General features: G+C 60.7%; 1 protein-coding gene across 1 annotated transcript in view; it reads right to left on the bottom strand.

Moving 5' to 3' along the window:
- Nucleotides 1-1,737: 1,737 nt before the first annotated feature.
- Nucleotides 1,738-15,616, bottom strand: part of TMC6 (transmembrane channel like 6) — a 16,070-nt gene continuing 2,191 nt past the window's right edge. The window contains exons 3-20 of the mRNA XM_025362589.1: nt 15,359-15,483; nt 15,113-15,202; nt 14,596-14,754; nt 14,039-14,144; nt 13,771-13,867; nt 13,425-13,682; nt 12,891-13,081; nt 11,158-11,302; nt 10,108-10,263; nt 9,568-9,719; nt 9,025-9,204; nt 7,684-7,779; nt 7,361-7,436; nt 6,153-6,286; nt 5,819-5,995; nt 5,514-5,592; nt 2,365-2,441; nt 1,738-2,033 (exon numbers count right to left, since the gene is read on the bottom strand). Coding sequence (XP_025218374.1) covers nt 1,970-2,033; nt 2,365-2,441; nt 5,514-5,592; nt 5,819-5,995; nt 6,153-6,286; nt 7,361-7,436; nt 7,684-7,779; nt 9,025-9,204; nt 9,568-9,719; nt 10,108-10,263; nt 11,158-11,302; nt 12,891-13,081; nt 13,425-13,682; nt 13,771-13,867; nt 14,039-14,144; nt 14,596-14,754; nt 15,113-15,202; nt 15,359-15,483 — 2,362 coding nt within the window. The 3' untranslated portion in view covers nt 1,738-1,969. The remainder of the gene's footprint in view (nt 2,034-2,364; nt 2,442-5,513; nt 5,593-5,818; nt 5,996-6,152; nt 6,287-7,360; nt 7,437-7,683; nt 7,780-9,024; nt 9,205-9,567; nt 9,720-10,107; nt 10,264-11,157; nt 11,303-12,890; nt 13,082-13,424; nt 13,683-13,770; nt 13,868-14,038; nt 14,145-14,595; nt 14,755-15,112; nt 15,203-15,358; nt 15,484-15,616) is intronic.

Raw genomic sequence — 15,616 nt, forward strand, 5'->3', positions numbered from 1 at the left:
GTCACAGAACACACCCCAGGGCACCCAAGGACACACAGAAGCCCAGGCCTCCAGCACACAAGGGCTGCTCCGAAGAAACACAGGAAGTCCTCGCTGGAGGGTCTGTGGCCACAAGGTGGGGCCACAAGGTGGGTCCGCAGACAGAACCAATAGGAGATAGAGAGGACAGGCTCACCCAGCCGTAGGGCCTCAGGCTGGACATCCAGTGGGAGTGGACGCCGCCGTCTCAAGGCAGAATTCCCTCTGTGGGAAACCTGGGTTTTCGCTCTTGAAGCTTTCAGCTGATGGGATGAGGCCCACCCACATTCTCAAGAATGATCTTTAGGTGTAATCGACTGTAGTTGTTCACCACATTCCAGCAGCACACGATCACAGCAACACCTCGGTTCCTGTTGATGAGATCACTGGGCCCCACAGCCTGGCCTGGTTGACACAAACGACTGACTAGCACACACGGTAATTCTCCAGAAATATCTGGGGCAAGTTCTTCCACTTCCCTGCCATAAGCAGCTGGTACTGTGCTTTGTGAGGCTGGCAAGATGGGCTCAACAGGTCACAACCAATGATCATGTTGTCAAGCCAGCAGTGGCAGGCATACGTCCCCAGCCAGAGAGGGACCGTGATGGTTTGGAGGACGGCATCTGCACCGATGGGGGCCGGAAACCCTAGGTCAGTCACTCTGTGGACCATCAGTCACTTTCTGGACTGCCCACGCAGCCTCACCCAGCAGCGCTCACACCTGAAGACGCTGCTACCGGCGGCCGCCCAGAATCAGCACCAGCTACTTGCTGAGGCCCAGAAGCACCACTTGGCTCAGATCCACCCAGATGGCCAACTCTGTGGGGCCCCGGTGGCAGCACCCAGATGTCTGCAGAGCACAGGAGCATCCCCATGGAACCGGGTGGGCTAGACCCAGCGCGGGGTCTGATAACAGCCAGTGGCATCTCCACCTGGGTCTGACCCTTTTCTGGGCCCATCACTCTGCGACTGTTTCCCCACCTGGGCTCATTCCCCCAATCCGAAGCGCAGCTCCTCAGACATGAACCCTGGGCCGTGACGGGCCGGTCCCCGCGGGCCTGGAGCACTGGGGCTGTGACGGGCCGGTCCCCGCGGGCCTGGAGCACTGGGGTCATGACGGGCTGGTCCCTACAGGCCTGGAGCACTGGGGTCATGATGGGTTGGTCTCCGAATCCCTGTGCCCACCCCCCACAGCCTAGGGTTTTCGGTATCCCACGGGCTCCTCAAACTCAGCCCAGTCAGACCCAGGGTCACCATGCCCCAGCCAACTGCTGGCAGCCAGACGCAGGGGGCCAGCCCTGCCTCACCAAGCCCTGTGCGCCTCCAAGCCCTGGCTGCCTATGCCTGGGAGGTAACTGTCCCCACAGCTCATTTGCAACTGATATGTCTCCCCTCCAAGTCCCTCTCTACATTTGCCTACTGCTCCAGTGGTGGTTGGCGCATCGCTCTGGTCACGATTCTTGCCTGCTCGGCTCACTTGTGCGGTGTAAGCCTTCTGGGCGCAGGTTCAGGCTGGTCAAAGGCAGTGAGCGGATCAAGCCCTGGCACCGTCCAGTTCCTGCCATCTGGGGCTTGACCGCAGAGGGCGCCCCCACTCCAGCTGAGGTTCCCACGACCCAGGACGGAGCCTGGAGGTGGCCCCAGGGCAGCAGGAACAGGCCCTGGGCACAGTGCTCAGGCACAGGCTCTAGTCACAGGCACAGAGCCCCAAGGGACAAGCCCATCTGCAAAACCCCTTTAATCAGAAGAAACAGAGTCCCAGGCAGGGCAGAGTTCACTGTGGATGCCCAAGCCAGATTCACCCACCCTTCTGGCTCCAGCCCAGGTGCAGCTGCAGCTTTCGAGAGGCGAGACAGTGTCTTCCTTGTCCTGATGTCCCAGCAGGGTCACTGGGAGGCACCAGTGTGGTCTCAGGGTGCTGGGCGGGCCGGTGAGGCCCATCGCCGTCCCCCTAGTCATCCCGTTCATCTGTGAGCAGGGCAGGGGGTGCTGCAGTCTCCTCGGTTGTCCCAACCCTGCCAGAAAGAGACGTCACTGACGGGACCCCGTCAACATCAACATCCCTGCAACCTGGCTGGGCACAGCCAGGGCCCGGCGAGGGACAGGCCAGGCGCCCCACAGCCTTTCTCCTGAGATGTATTTTAAGTTCCTGTCAAAATGGTCAGGCTCCGGAGGCCAGAGAAGGCTCTAGAGAGTGAAGGTGAGCGCCGGGGTGGGGATATTTGTAGGTCAAAAGCGATCAAGTGTCAGCAATGTCGTGGTGTAGCCCCAGTGGCAGCCCCACTGTCCAGCCCTGGACCCTCTCCCCCCGGGCTCAGTGTCCCCACTCCCTCCACAGACCCTCACCTGCTCCTCTCCTCCCTCTCCTTCCTCTCGTAGATGGAGTGAAGCTTGTTGATTAAGAAGATTTTGTCTTCCCCCTCCTAGAAAAGCCAGAACACAAAGGGGAGAAGTCATCCATCAGCCCATCCAGAGCCAGCCTGTTCCCAAGTGCATTTGAGAGAAAACTCACGAGGTGCATTCAACATCACAAGCAGCAAAAAGGTAAAAGAAAAAGTAAAAGGTGAAAGGGCCACCAAACAAGGACAAGGAAAAACCAAGAGCCAGAAAGTGGGCATATGTGTAGATCTAAGCTTCCTAGTGGCCAAAGTAAAAAGGGAAATATAATCAGCAGCCCAGAGCCGGCCTGACTCAATGTAAAACCGGCCCTGCCACTTACTGGCTCTGCCTTGGGTTACTAACTCTCTGACCTCAGTGGCAGCATCTGGAAAGGGGGATAATAACACAAGGCACAGGGTTTACGTGAGTCTCCTGCTGCCGCTGTAACGAGCTGTCAACTTCGTGGCTTAAACACCGCCAGTTTCTCAACTTTCAGTTCTGGAGGTGAGAAGTCTAAAATGAGTCTCACTGGGCTCCAATCAAGCATCATCAGGGCTATGCTCCTCCTGGAGGCTTCGGGGGAAGAGTCCCCCCTCCTCGTCTTTTCCAGCTTCTAGAGGCCCCTGGACTCCTTGGCTCTCAGCCCTTTCCTCCACTTCAAAGCCAGCAATGGCCGCTCAAGTTCCGCTCACGTGGCGCCACTCTGACCCTGACACTCCAGCCTCCGTTTTTCATCTCGAAGGACCCTGAGATCATGCTGTGTCACCATGATAATCCAGGGCCATCTCCTATCCCAAGCCAGCTACCTTCACAACCTTACTTCCCCCAGCCACACAACATATTCGCAGGCTCCATACAGTCTTAGGACGGGGACATCTTTGGGGCCAGTACTGGACTGACCCAGGGCTCTTTCGACAATGAAATGTGACAAGCAGAGGGGGCACTTAGCAAAGGACCTGCTGCACAGAAACCGAGCATCAGTGCTTGGGTCAGACCGGGATTCCCTGCCGGGAACCTTCACAAAGAGAACAGGAGTTCTGTCAAGAGCCACACGGATTGGCTCTGGGCACCTGGCAACCTGGCTCAGCCTAGGAGGGTCACTTAGAATACCTTTAAGAAGAGACCATGGGCCCTTATGCAACAAACTAAGTTGCTTCTATCGAGTTGCTGATGAGTGTGGAGGGGCCGTGTGCTTGAGCCATGCCGACCAGCTCGGGGAAAGCTCAGGCCGACGGCCCCAAAGCCTGCGGTCAGAGCTCCGCCTTGGGTAGACACTACAGCCAGCATCCCCTGGAGAAAGGTCCTTCCCATCCCAGAGCAACAGTGGGTAGAGCTGGGATTCTCCCAGCACCATTCTGCATTCCCCGCCCGGACGCACCTGGCCCTACCTGGCCCCTGGGGGCTCTGAAATGCCACCCAGTAGGGCAGGAGCCACTTCCCACTTCCAGTATCTATGGCCAGACAACCACTGCAGCCAAGATGCCCGGCTTTCAGCTCTGTGTGGTGAAACGGGAAAGGCAGGAGATGGGACAGTGTGTACTGCAGTGTTTACAACCCAAGCAACGTGGGAGCCGTCCCATGAGCGCTTGGGACGAGCTGGGACGAGCTGCCTGGAGCCCTGGCTCCTGGCACCAACTATCCAGCAGCAGGGTCACATGGCTGCTGAGGCCCACGGGCTGCGCCCCACCATGCCCTCGCCTTGGCAGACACGAGCCGCTGATCCCGACAAGCACCCCCCTAGCCCTGGTGTGGAGCATGCCTAAGGACACTGGCACTCACCAGCCCCAGAGTAAAAACCTGCAGGAGGACAAACTGCAATGGGAGGGGACGGGGAACCCTGGGGGGAGGGCAGAGCCCAGCAGCAGGATACAAGCCTGGAAAAGACACAAGGCCTGCTTCGCGGGGGCTGTTCCCCAGGGGAGAGGCCAGGCTGGGTGGTCCAGGGGGAAAAGTGCCTTGTCTCTAACTTGGTGGCTGCACAGTGGGCAAGAAGGTCCCCTGGGCGGAGGGAGTGGGCATGGGGGCCAGCTGCCGGGCGCACACTCCTCCCGGGGGCTGCCCGTGGGGCATGGGGGCTGATCCCCTTCTGCAGCTCACTCCCATGCCACAGCATGAGGGCCTCATCACCTCACTCTGTCCCCCAGGCTGGAGTGCAGTGGCACAGTCATAGCTCACTGCAGCCTCAACCCGGGCTCAAGCGATCTCTTGCCTCAGCCTCCCAAGTAGCTGGGACTACAGGTGCACGCCAACATGCCCAGCTAACTTTTAAAATTTTTGCAGAGATGAGGTTTAGCTCTGTTGCCCAGGCTGGTCTCGAGCTCCTGGGCACCAGCCATCCTCCCACCTTGGCCTCCCAAAGTGTTGGGACTATAGGCGTGAGCCACTGTACCCAGCCAAACATTGTTTTCTTCATAAAAATGTTTTGGCTAGGTGTGGTGGCTCACACCTGTAATCCTAGCACTTTGGGAGGCTGAGGTGGGCGGACTGCCTCAGGAGCTGGAGACCAGCCTGGGCAACACAGTGAAACCCCATCTCTACTAAAATTACAAAAAATTAGCTGGGTGTGGCAGCAGGTGCCTGTAGTCCCAGCTACTCGGGAGGCTGAGGCAGGAGAAACGCTTGAGCCCAGGAGGCAGAGCTTGCAGCAGTGAGCCGAGATTGCGCCACAGCACTCCAGCCTGGGCCACAGAGCGAGACTCTGTCTCCAAAAAAAAAGAAAGAAAAAGTTTTAAGTACTGACTGTCCCTCAACCTTACTCCCCCTATTTGTAAAATGAGTAAAGAGTCCATAGGGACCCAAAAGCCATTTCTGGGATCTCAGAAATCCTCACAGAGATTGTCTGAGCCCTCAGCGGGGCCACCCCCGGGGGCTGAAACCAACCCCACCCGCCAGAGTCCCGGTCCCAGTGGGGCCCTGGGGATCAGGAGCCTGGCTCTGTCTCACAGCTGCTTCGTCACTTGATCTGAAGTGCACATATTGATCAGGGTCACTTGTCTGGCAAACAAACCCTTTCACCAGCCAAGACCCACAGGAGAGGATGTACAGAGGGGTGGAGGGGAGCGTCACCCCCGGGCGATCAAGACGGGGGCTGAGGGCAGCCCAGGTCGGGCACTCACGTTGCTGATCTGCTCCTTGAGCAGGCAGATGACCCTCCGCTGGCCCCGCACCACCTGGATGTTGAGGTAGATCACGGCCCTGTGGGAGAGGGGCTGTCAGGCAGGGAGTGAGGGCTATCTCCCCAGGGCCGCCCACGGGACTCACAGCAGCAGGGCCGCCCCCCGCCCGCGGGACTCACAGCAGCAGGGCCGCCCCCCGCCCGCGGGACTCACAGCAGCAGGGCCGCCCCCCGCCCGCGGGACTCACNCGCCCCCCGCCCGCGGGACTCACAGCAGCAGGGCCGCCCCCCGCCCGTGGGACTCACAGCAGCAGGGCCGATACCAGGAAGACGAAGAAGGTGTTTTCCACCAGGTACCGGTGCACCCAGGGCAGCCAGGAGACCCTGGGGCCCGCCGCCTCCAGGTAGCGCACCCACACCCTGCCGGCCTCGTACATGCTGTCCAGGGTCCGGAAGGGGCCACAGGTGCTTGAGGGCTTCACCCTGGGGAAGAGGCCGACCAGGAACCCTCTAGCCCGGGCAACAGCACACCCGGCTCCCTCCCAGCCCGTCCTCTTCACCCCTAAGTCTCGGGCCCCCCAGGCACCACTACCCAACCCAGGATGACACAGAAGGGTCCCCTCCACCCGCCTCTACTCACTGCCAGACTGCGTAGCAGAGGAAGATGGCAGCGCCCAGGAAGGCGGGGAAGCAGAGCAGCGTGAGGAAGACCGTGCTCATGTGTGAGGCCAGCCAGGGCCGGCGCGGCGCCTGGCAGTTGGCCAGAAGGCTGGTCTGCGGGGAAAGGCTATGCTCTGCCACCATCCTGCTACCCCTCAGCACCCCTCCAAGGCCTGGGGGAGCTCAAGAGGGAAGGGCGACCAGAGCTGTGCATGCAAGCAGGGCCCAGGACAGGACCCCGCTCCCTGCAGCCTACTCATTTACAGAGGAAGACAGAGGCCTGCAGGTCACTCACACGCAAAGGGGTGATGCCAACAGCACCTCCATCCGCTGAAGGTCGCTGCCATGCCAGGCTCTGCACACAACACTGTACACGCCACCTCCCTCAGTCCCCACAGGAACATGGTCCCCATTGCATGGATGAGGAAACAGAAGGCCAGACAAGACAGGAGCCAGGATGGCCAGGCGCAGTGTAATCCTAGCTCACGCCTGTAATCCCAGCACTTTGGGAGGCTGAGGTGGGCGGATCACGAGGTCAGGAGATCGAGACCATCCTGGCTAACACAGTGAAACCCCGTCTCTACTAAAAATACAAAAAAAATTAGCCGGATGTGGTGGCGGGCACCTGTAGTCCCAGCTACTTGGGAGGCTGAGGCGGGAGAATGGCATGAACCCAGGAGACGGAGCTTGCAGTAAGCCGAGATCGTACCACTGCACTCCAGCCTGGGCAACAAAGTGAGACTCTGTCTCAAACATAAAATAAAATAAAATATAAAATAAAATAAAATATAAAATAAAATAAAATAAAGACAAGAGCCAGGATGGGAAGGGAGGTCCCAGTTCTCAGCCACTGGGCATGACCTAGTTGCGGACAGAGTACCAGGGTCACTTTTCCAGGGACCCAGCCGTCCCAAGGCTTAGTGTCTCCCAGAGCCCTGGCGCTACCCCTGGCCAAGTGCACACAGGCACCTGGTGATGACCTCTGAACCCAGCGATGCTTCCCGGCCTGCCAAAGACAGTGATGCCGGGAGGGGTCAGCCGTCCCTTGGGCTGAGGGACAGGCCAGGGCAGCCCTACTCCACTCCAGTGGGGAGGGTTCCAGTGTCCCAGGCTCTGCCCAGCTGAGTCCTGCCCCCACTGCCAGGCCGCCCTGCCAGCCCAGCCCTCCCCAGGCCTTGGCAGCCTCACCTTCTTGACGTAGAAGACGAGCAGCAGCTTGATGATCTGCACGGCGGGGAGGAGGGGTGAGAAGAGCACCCCCAGCCTGGGGAAGGGTGGCAGTTCAGGGGCTGCTCCGGTGCCCTCCCCCTCCCTAAGACCAGGCTGGTTCCAGACCACGGGCAGGGCATGTGAGAATGGCCAAAACTAGGTCCTGGTCAGGGCCTGCATCGCTCCAGGGTCCACGGCTGGGCCCGGCTGTGCCCCCAGTGGGAGGCAGGTGCAGGAACCCCAGGGGGAAAGGGGCACTGACCGAGGGGCCAGACAGCAAGAGGCAAGCAGAGGACCCTCACCAGGTCAGAGTCTGCCCGTAAATCAGCTCCAGGACATTCCGGGCGATGTCAAACTCCGGCTTCCGCCTCCTCTTCAGCTTCTTCTCGGAGATAATCCTGCCTCCGAGGACGACCCCGGAGAGTTAGACGGGAAAGCCACGCCCAGGGAGGCCGGCCCGAGTCCCCACACCCAGAGGCGCCCGCCCCCCAGCCAGGTGACATCCTGGCCCTTCCACAGATAATGCCAAGGACAGCCAGCCACCAGCCTGGAGCCCCCACCCAGGGCTTGGTCACACCGGCCTCTTCCAAAGTAGGTTCAGATACACCCAGAGTTAAACAAGCAGTATCAGCTCCAGCACCAAATGATTTTTTCTTTTTTGAAACAGGGTCTGGCTCTGTTGTCCAGGCTGGAGTGCAGTGGCACAATTGTGGCTCACTGCAGCCTTGACCTTCTGGGATCAAGCGATCCTCCCACCTCAGCCTCGTGAGTAGCTGGGACTCCAGGCACACACCACCATGCCTAGCTAATTTTTATTTATTTTTATTTTTATTTTTTTAGAGACGAGGTCTCACTCTGTTGCCCAGGCTGGTCCCAACTCCTGGGCTTAAGTGATCCTCCCACTTCAGCCTCCCAAAGTGCTGGGATTACAGGTGTGAGTCACCACACCAGCTCTCCTACTGACTTTTTTAATCTTGTTATTATTGTTAAATTCACATATTCTCGAAGAAAACACCAAGAGGAAAACTCAGCTGAAGTTCCAGCGGGATCCCTGGAACCTTTTTTAAATCTTCCTCCGCTGTCCATTCCCTGCTGCCTGTTTTTCCTTTGTATCCTAGACTGAGGTTGTGTCATACACATGTCTTTTTTTTTTTTTTTTTTTTTTTTAATGACACAGTCTTGCTCTGTCGCCCAGGCTGGAATGCAGAGGCACAATCTCAGCTCACTGCAACCTCCGCTTCCCGGGTTCAAGCAATTCTCATGCCTCAGCCTCCCGAGTAGCTATGACTACTGGTGTGTGCCCCGACACCCAGCTAATTTTCGTGTTTTTAGTAGAGACGGGGTTTTGCCATGTTGGCCAGACTGGTCTCAAACTCCTGACCTCAGGTGATCCACCCCCCTCACCCTCCCAAAGTGCTGGGATTACAGGCGTGAGCCACCACGCCTGGCCATACACGTCCCTTTGAAACCTGTTTTCCTTTCCAATCTAAACATGAGTTGGGTTCTATTTCCAGAGTCTTCCTCTGATGGGTGGAGACACAGGGCCCTGATGTGAAAGGTCCAGGCCTGAGAACCTCCCAGCCACGCGTACCAGCCACTAAGGCGAGAACGCTCCCCACCCAGCCCACCCAGGGCCTCCTCACCTCCACACCAGTTCCCCAAAAAGTGTGTCCAGAAGCATGAGGACGAAGTCCATCACCAGAAACCGGTACAGCTCCTGGCCCACGAAGTCCTCCCAGCACTGACCCTGCAGGACAGCCACCCTGCGGCCCAGCCAGTGGTAGCACAGTGTCCCCAGGATGGCCAGCTTGAGGATGAGATTCCTGCAGAGGGTGCAGAGACTGAGGGGCGGGTGCAGAGACCGAGGGGCAGGGTGCAGAGACCGAGGGGCAGGGTGCAGAGACCGAGGGGCAGGGTGCAGAGACCGAGGGGCGGGTGCAGAGACTGAGGAGGGGCAGGGTGCAGAGACTGAGGGGCAGGGCGCAGAGACTGAGGGGCGGGTGCAGAGACTGAGGGGCGGGCGCAGAGACTGAGGGGCGGGTGCAGGGGACAGAAGATGCACCCCAGGGCCCCCACCAGGGGCTCAGCCACACCGGCCTCTTCCTAAGTAGGCTTGGATACACCCAGAGCTAAACAACCAGGATCAGCTCCAGCACCAAATGATGTTTTCATGCGCGGCCACACACCTGCAGATGGCCACGTACACCTCCAGTACCGGGGAGTCATGCGGCTCCAGGGCGGCCAGAACACGGCACAGGTAGGGGGCCCCCAGGTTGAGAAGGCCAACCACCAGGGGCAGGACCAGCAGCGCAGCCTCCTGGCCAGCAGCCTCCAGACTCTGCAGGGATTGGTGTCACGGAAGCCCCCCATTCATGGTGGGAGGGGGCAGCTACAGGGAGGGGCCCAGGGCAGAACTGGCAGGCAGCACCTCCCTCCTCCAAGATCTGGCCCTCCCCAGGCCTCAAGTTCAAACCACACAGGAAGCGGGGAGGGGCACGGGTAGTGGAAAAGAAACCAGAAACCGAAAAAAAAAAAAAAGCCGTGAGATAGGAAAAGGGGCGAGAAGTGGGGCTGGGAGGGAGCCCCAGCACAGGGCACAGCGTACATGGCACCCTGGGCTGGCTGGGTGGAGGAGGAGAGGCAAGGCTGCCTCCCCAGGGGGCAGGTGCCCAGAGTCACTGGGGACACGTTCCAAACAAGGGCCAGGCTCCCCCCCATCCCCGCACCTGGATCAAGAACTCTGAGAAGACGTGGATGGCCACAGCGCAGCCCAGCGCGGTCCCCAGACACAGCAGCCATGCAAGCCCCAGCGCGGCCGCCTGCCACAGCCTCCCGCACACGCTCCTGGGGCTCTGCCGCAGCTGCCACTCAGCCAGCAGCTCCTGTAGGCGGCACCATGTCCCCGTCACCCACACCAGAGCACGGACACGTGCAGATGTGCAGATACAGCACAAGGCACACAACACACATGAGACACACCAGGAGGCTTGAACCAGGACAGAGGGTCAGTCCCCCATGCCCCACCTGCCTTTTCATCTGCTGAGGGCCCTCCCTCCAGAGAGGACCCAGTCCCCTGCCGAGAGGTCCCTGTGCCTGGGCCAGCATTCACTTCCGAGGCCTGCCTCAACCCCTCTCTAGCTGCTTCCCCAGCCCTGCCCGCTGGGGCTGGGGCTGGGGCTGGGGCTGGGGCTGGGGCTGGGGCCTTGCTCAGAGGTCCTTTCCTGTTCCCTGTGGATGTGGGTGGCCCCCAGTGACCAGAAGCCCCCCATGAAATGGCTCATGACAGGTCACAGCTCTGAGTTCCTTGAAGCACGGAACCCCAGAAAGGCAGAGAATGTTCCGCGAGGCCCAGCTCTGCAGCCTCCTGGCCCCACAACCTCTGCAAGGGCCTTGGCCTCTACGCCTGAGTCTCCTCACTGAGCCACAGAAAAAATGACAGTCCTCACCCACTGGGCTTCTGTGGCCACCAAGCTAACGCCAGCCAGGGAGCAGGTGTCAGCTGGGGCCTGAGGCCTCAGAGCAGGCTCCCGGGTGCTCACTGGGCCATGGTGCTACTACCCGCTAGCAGACAACAGAGGCAGCCTCTAACTGAGGGGTGTGTACCGGCGAAAACCTCAGGGCCTGCCCCATCACCGCCTGCCCAGCGCCCCGAGTTCAGCTCACGGACAGACGGTCCTCCCTCTAGACCATGGTTCTGGCCACATGGTCCTAAGTGGAGCCAGGGCCAGGCCTGCAGGGAACTGGGCAGGTCAGCGTGGTGCTCCAGGGCCACTCACCTTCAGCCGGGTGCGGATGTTGTCCTGCTGGAGGCGGGAGGCCCGCTTCTGCATCACCTTATAGTCCCAGGAGCAGAAGACGGTGATGGCGTGGATGCCAGAGGTGCTCCCCACCCGGTAGCTCTCCCCGAAAGAGTGAGCCATGCTGGGGAGAAGCAGACACAGACATGGAACCGACAAGCTGAGGGGCAGAGGCCAAGGGGAGAAGGCAGACCGGATGCTCTTGGCAGCCAGACCCCACCACCCACTCAGGAGCCATCTGGGGCCTGGCTGGGCCTCCTGCCATGCCCCTGCCCTGCCACCAGCCCTCTACACCAGCCACATCTGCCTAGAAGAGGGGGCAGGGCTGCGTTCACCACCGACTTGGCCGGTGGCCTCCCGGCGAGACACGGACCAGAAGATGCTGGGCTCACCTCAGGGCCTTTGCACTGCTGGTCCCAATGACCAAAACATCTTCCCTGCTTCCTTATGAATCCCCACTCTTATCTAACCTTCCCCTCTCAGGACAAGTGCCGCCTCCCCTGGGAAGCAGCCTGACTCCTTCCCCAGTGCTCCCATAACACCGGGAAAACACTGCTAAGCCTCCTGGATTGTCCCAGCCCATTCAGTGGTTCATCTTCTCCCAGAGACAGCAAACCCCGCTAGGACATTTACCATCCTGCCCTGAGCTGAGCACAGAGAATGTTTATGCAATATGTAGATGCATGGGTGGGTGGGTGAATAAATGTGTAGGTAGATGGGTGGATGAATGGGTGGGTAGATAAGTAGATGTGTGGGTAGATGGGTGGATGAATGGGTGGGTAGATAAGTAGATGTGTGGGTAGATGGGTGGATGAATGGGTGGGTGGATGAATGGGTGGGCGGATGGGTGGGTGGGTGGATGGATGAATGGGTGGATGGGTGGGTAAATTGAGTAGGTGGATGGGTGGGTAAATTGGGTGGATGGGTGAGTAGATGGATGAATGGGTGGATGGGTGGGTGGATGGGTGAATGGATGCATAGGTGTATGAATGGATGAATGGATGAATGGGTGGATGGGTGGATGGGTGGATGGGTGGGTGGGTGGATGGGTGAATGGGTGGGTGGATGGGTGAATGGGTGGGTAGATGGATGAATAGGTGGATGAGTGGGTGGATGAACGGGTGGATGAGCGGGTGGATGGGTGAATGGATGGATAGGTTGGTGAATGGGTGGATAGGTAGGTGAATGGATGAATGGGTGGATGGATGAATGGGTGGGTGAATTGAGTGGGTGAGTGGGTGGGTGGGTGGGTGGGTGGATGGATGAATGGGTGGATGGGTGGGTGGGTGGGTGGGTGGATGGGTGAATGGGTGGGTAGATGGATGAATAGGTGGATGAGTGGGTGGATGAATGGGTGGATGAGTGGGTGGATGGGTGAATGGATGGATAGGTCGGTGAATGGGTGGATAGGTAGGTGAATGGATGAATGGGTGGATGGGTGGGTGAATGGGTGGATGGGTGGGTGGATGGATGAATGGATGGGTGAATTGAGTGGGTGAGTGGGTGGATGGGTGAGTGGGTGGATGGGTGGGTGGGTGGATGGGTGGGTGGGTGGATGGATGGGTGGATAGTCGGATAGGTGAGTAGATGAAAGCAGACAGGTAGATGGATAGAAGGAAGAAAGGAAAGAGGGAAGAATCAACGAATGGGTGAAAGGATGAATGGATGGATGAGCGGAGCTCGGAGCCCAGGTCATGAGATGGAGACGTTACCTGTACACCAGGGTGATGCAGGTGATGAAGAAGCCTGCACCCACAGTGTAGAGGTAGGCCAGGGGCATGTTGTAGGGCAGGCCGCCCGCCCTGGGTGTGCACTGGCTGCCGTCCAGGGGGCTGCCACACGGCTGGTTCAGCGTGGCATTACTGTAGTGGCCGTAGAACATGACGGTGTGGGTGAAGCAACCCTGCCACAGGGAGAGCCAGTGAGTCAGGGTTCTCCCCACACCGCACCCCACCCTCAGGCCTGACAGCCACAGAGGCAGAGCAGGAGGCGGCCAGGCAGGGGCCGAGAGGGAAACAGGGAGGGCCCATGGCCACAGCAATCTTGGGTCTCCCAGCCCCATGGGAACCCCAGCATGATGGGCATCAAGGGGCATTGAGGGGGAGGCAGGGAGCTGGCTGTGGCCACCTGTAGTCACAGCGGGCCAAGGGTTGGGGGCCCAGGGAAGCTGGGACAAGAAGGGGACATGGTGCCAGAGCAGCAAAAGACAGGCACCCCCCTGTACCCCAGACCTAGGGCTTCCTCACCGAGCCTGTGAGGAGCTCCAGGCCTGTGCAGATGGGGGCAGGGCCCGGCAGGGCAGGCGGGAAGGCGACCTGCGGGCCCACGATGAAGGCCACCAGCAGCAGCTGCAGGAGGGCGTTGAAAGCCAGCAGGGTCTTGAGGAAGAGGAAGTAGGAGAGCACGCTGGAGCCGAACTGGCCCCCGATGCGCTTCAGGGCATAGCGCCATGGCGTCAGGGCCTGCAGGCCGGAGAGCAGCGCCAGCCCCAGGCTGTGCAAGGCCTGCGGGCACAGGCAGAGAGGCCGTGAGGGTGAGGCCGTTGGAGGCACCGAGGCCGCCCCAGCCCCAGGGCAGACCAGGGGCCCCTACCAGCACGCAGGCATATCTGAGCCGGCCACAGCAGGAGCAGACCCCGCCGCTGCCCTGCTGGCCCCTCCACTTCCCCCTCGGGGTCCTGCTCTTCTCTCTGGGGACAGAGGCAGCCATAAGTGCCTGGACCAATGAGGGGCCTGACTCTCTCCTTCCTGGAGACCAGTCACCCACCGGCTTAGCCCCTTCTCCCCCACCACCCAGCCCAGCTGAGGAAGTGGGTCTGGGGGTGCAGAACAGGGACGGGGTCAGGGGCGGGGCTGCTCACCGCAGGCTGCGTTTCTCAGCCAGGCTCAAGGGCATCCCTCGGAGCATGTGGTCCCGCTGTGCCACCGCCAGGCTCTGGAGCTCCTTCACCAGGAGGCTCTGCTTCTCTGTGAGAGGAAGAGACAGGTCTGCCCATCCTCAAGTGCCCCTCCCTGCCGCCTGCAGCCAGGACCCTGGACAGGCCTGTGCGTCCCTGCGGCACTGTCCCGAGACACCTTGGTGCCCTTATTTGAGCTTGAATCACCAATCCATGTGTTTGCTTCAGTCAGCCGCTGCGACAAGCAGGGAGCTCACAGAGCAGAGGGGCCTGATTCCCCTACAGTCCCCAACTCGGGGCCCAGGGCCACAACCTGCCAAGCACTCCAAGACGCTTACCCCCACTTCCCTGTCCCCGTGGGTCCCTGCAGAGGGACGGGGGAGCCATCAGGCAGCGGCTAAGGGATAGGAGAGGGACCTCTGGCTCTGCGGCACCCCAGCCCCCGCCCCGGCCACGCTAGCCTCCTGCACCCCACCTCAGGCCGGTGTCCGCCTGGGACGGGGGCTCCAATGCCCACTCACCCTCCTCCTCCCGGGCTGTGGGGTCCAGCTCCAGGTCGTACAGGCGGAGGCTGGGCCGGGCAGAGAGGACGAAGTTCCCAAGCAGGGGCCGGCTGCTCCTGCGCCGAAGCTGCACGGTGCGGCTGTAGTACTGGGAGATGATGGCGCCTCGGCTGCGGCCTACGGAGGCAGCTAGGCAGGGCCAGGCCAGGCAAGGCCCGGCCTCCCTCCCTCCAGGAAGGGCTCACCACAGGCCTCATCCCTTCCCAGGACCCAGGAAAATCCCTTCAACAAAGACTTCGGGCACCACTGTGTTCCGAAAGCCTATTTTTACCCCGTGACGACTCTGGAATCATTTTTAGAACCCAAAGAGGGCCACATGGGGCTGTGCTGGGCCTCCAAGCGACAGATGGGGTGGGCTAGGAGCCCGCCCTGGGCCTGGCTCTGAGCTACGGGAGCAGCCGCTACCCAGGGAGATGGCTGGCGGGAAGCCCAGCCCCAGGGGCTGGGGTCAACTCGGGCCGGGGCCCCCACTCACCAATGGTGCGGCTAGGCATGCTGGCCAGGATGCGGAGTGTGGCCGTGCTCTGGGTGCCCTCGGGCCACCGGAGCGTCTGCTGGCCACTCCCTACAAAGCAAGAAAGACTCGCCGGGGTCCTGGAGATGCTGTTGGCCACAGTATCTCCCACCCCATCCCAGGCCTGCAGAGCTGGGAGACCTGTCCTGAGGGGCTGGGGCACCCAAGTATTGGTCCACACTGCCCAGCATCCAGGCCTGGGCTTACCTGTGGCCTCCTGCTCCCTCTGCTGCAGCTCCAGCCCCTCCTGGGCCGCCCACTGGCTCTGTTCTTGGATGAGCTGGTGGAAGGAGTCGTGCACTTCGCTTTCATCGTAGGGGCTGGGCTCCTGGCTGCTGAGGGGGTTGGCGGGGGGGGGGGGGGGGGGGGGGGGGGGGGGGGGCGCCCCCCCCCCCCCCCCTCCCGCGCCCCCCCCCCCGGGGGCCCCCCCGGGGGGGGGGGGAACAACACCACCCCCACCCCCAC

Source organism: Theropithecus gelada, chromosome 16 (assembly GCF_003255815.1).
Source record: "Theropithecus gelada isolate Dixy chromosome 16, Tgel_1.0, whole genome shotgun sequence".
Taxonomy (NCBI): domain Eukaryota; kingdom Metazoa; phylum Chordata; class Mammalia; order Primates; family Cercopithecidae; genus Theropithecus; species Theropithecus gelada.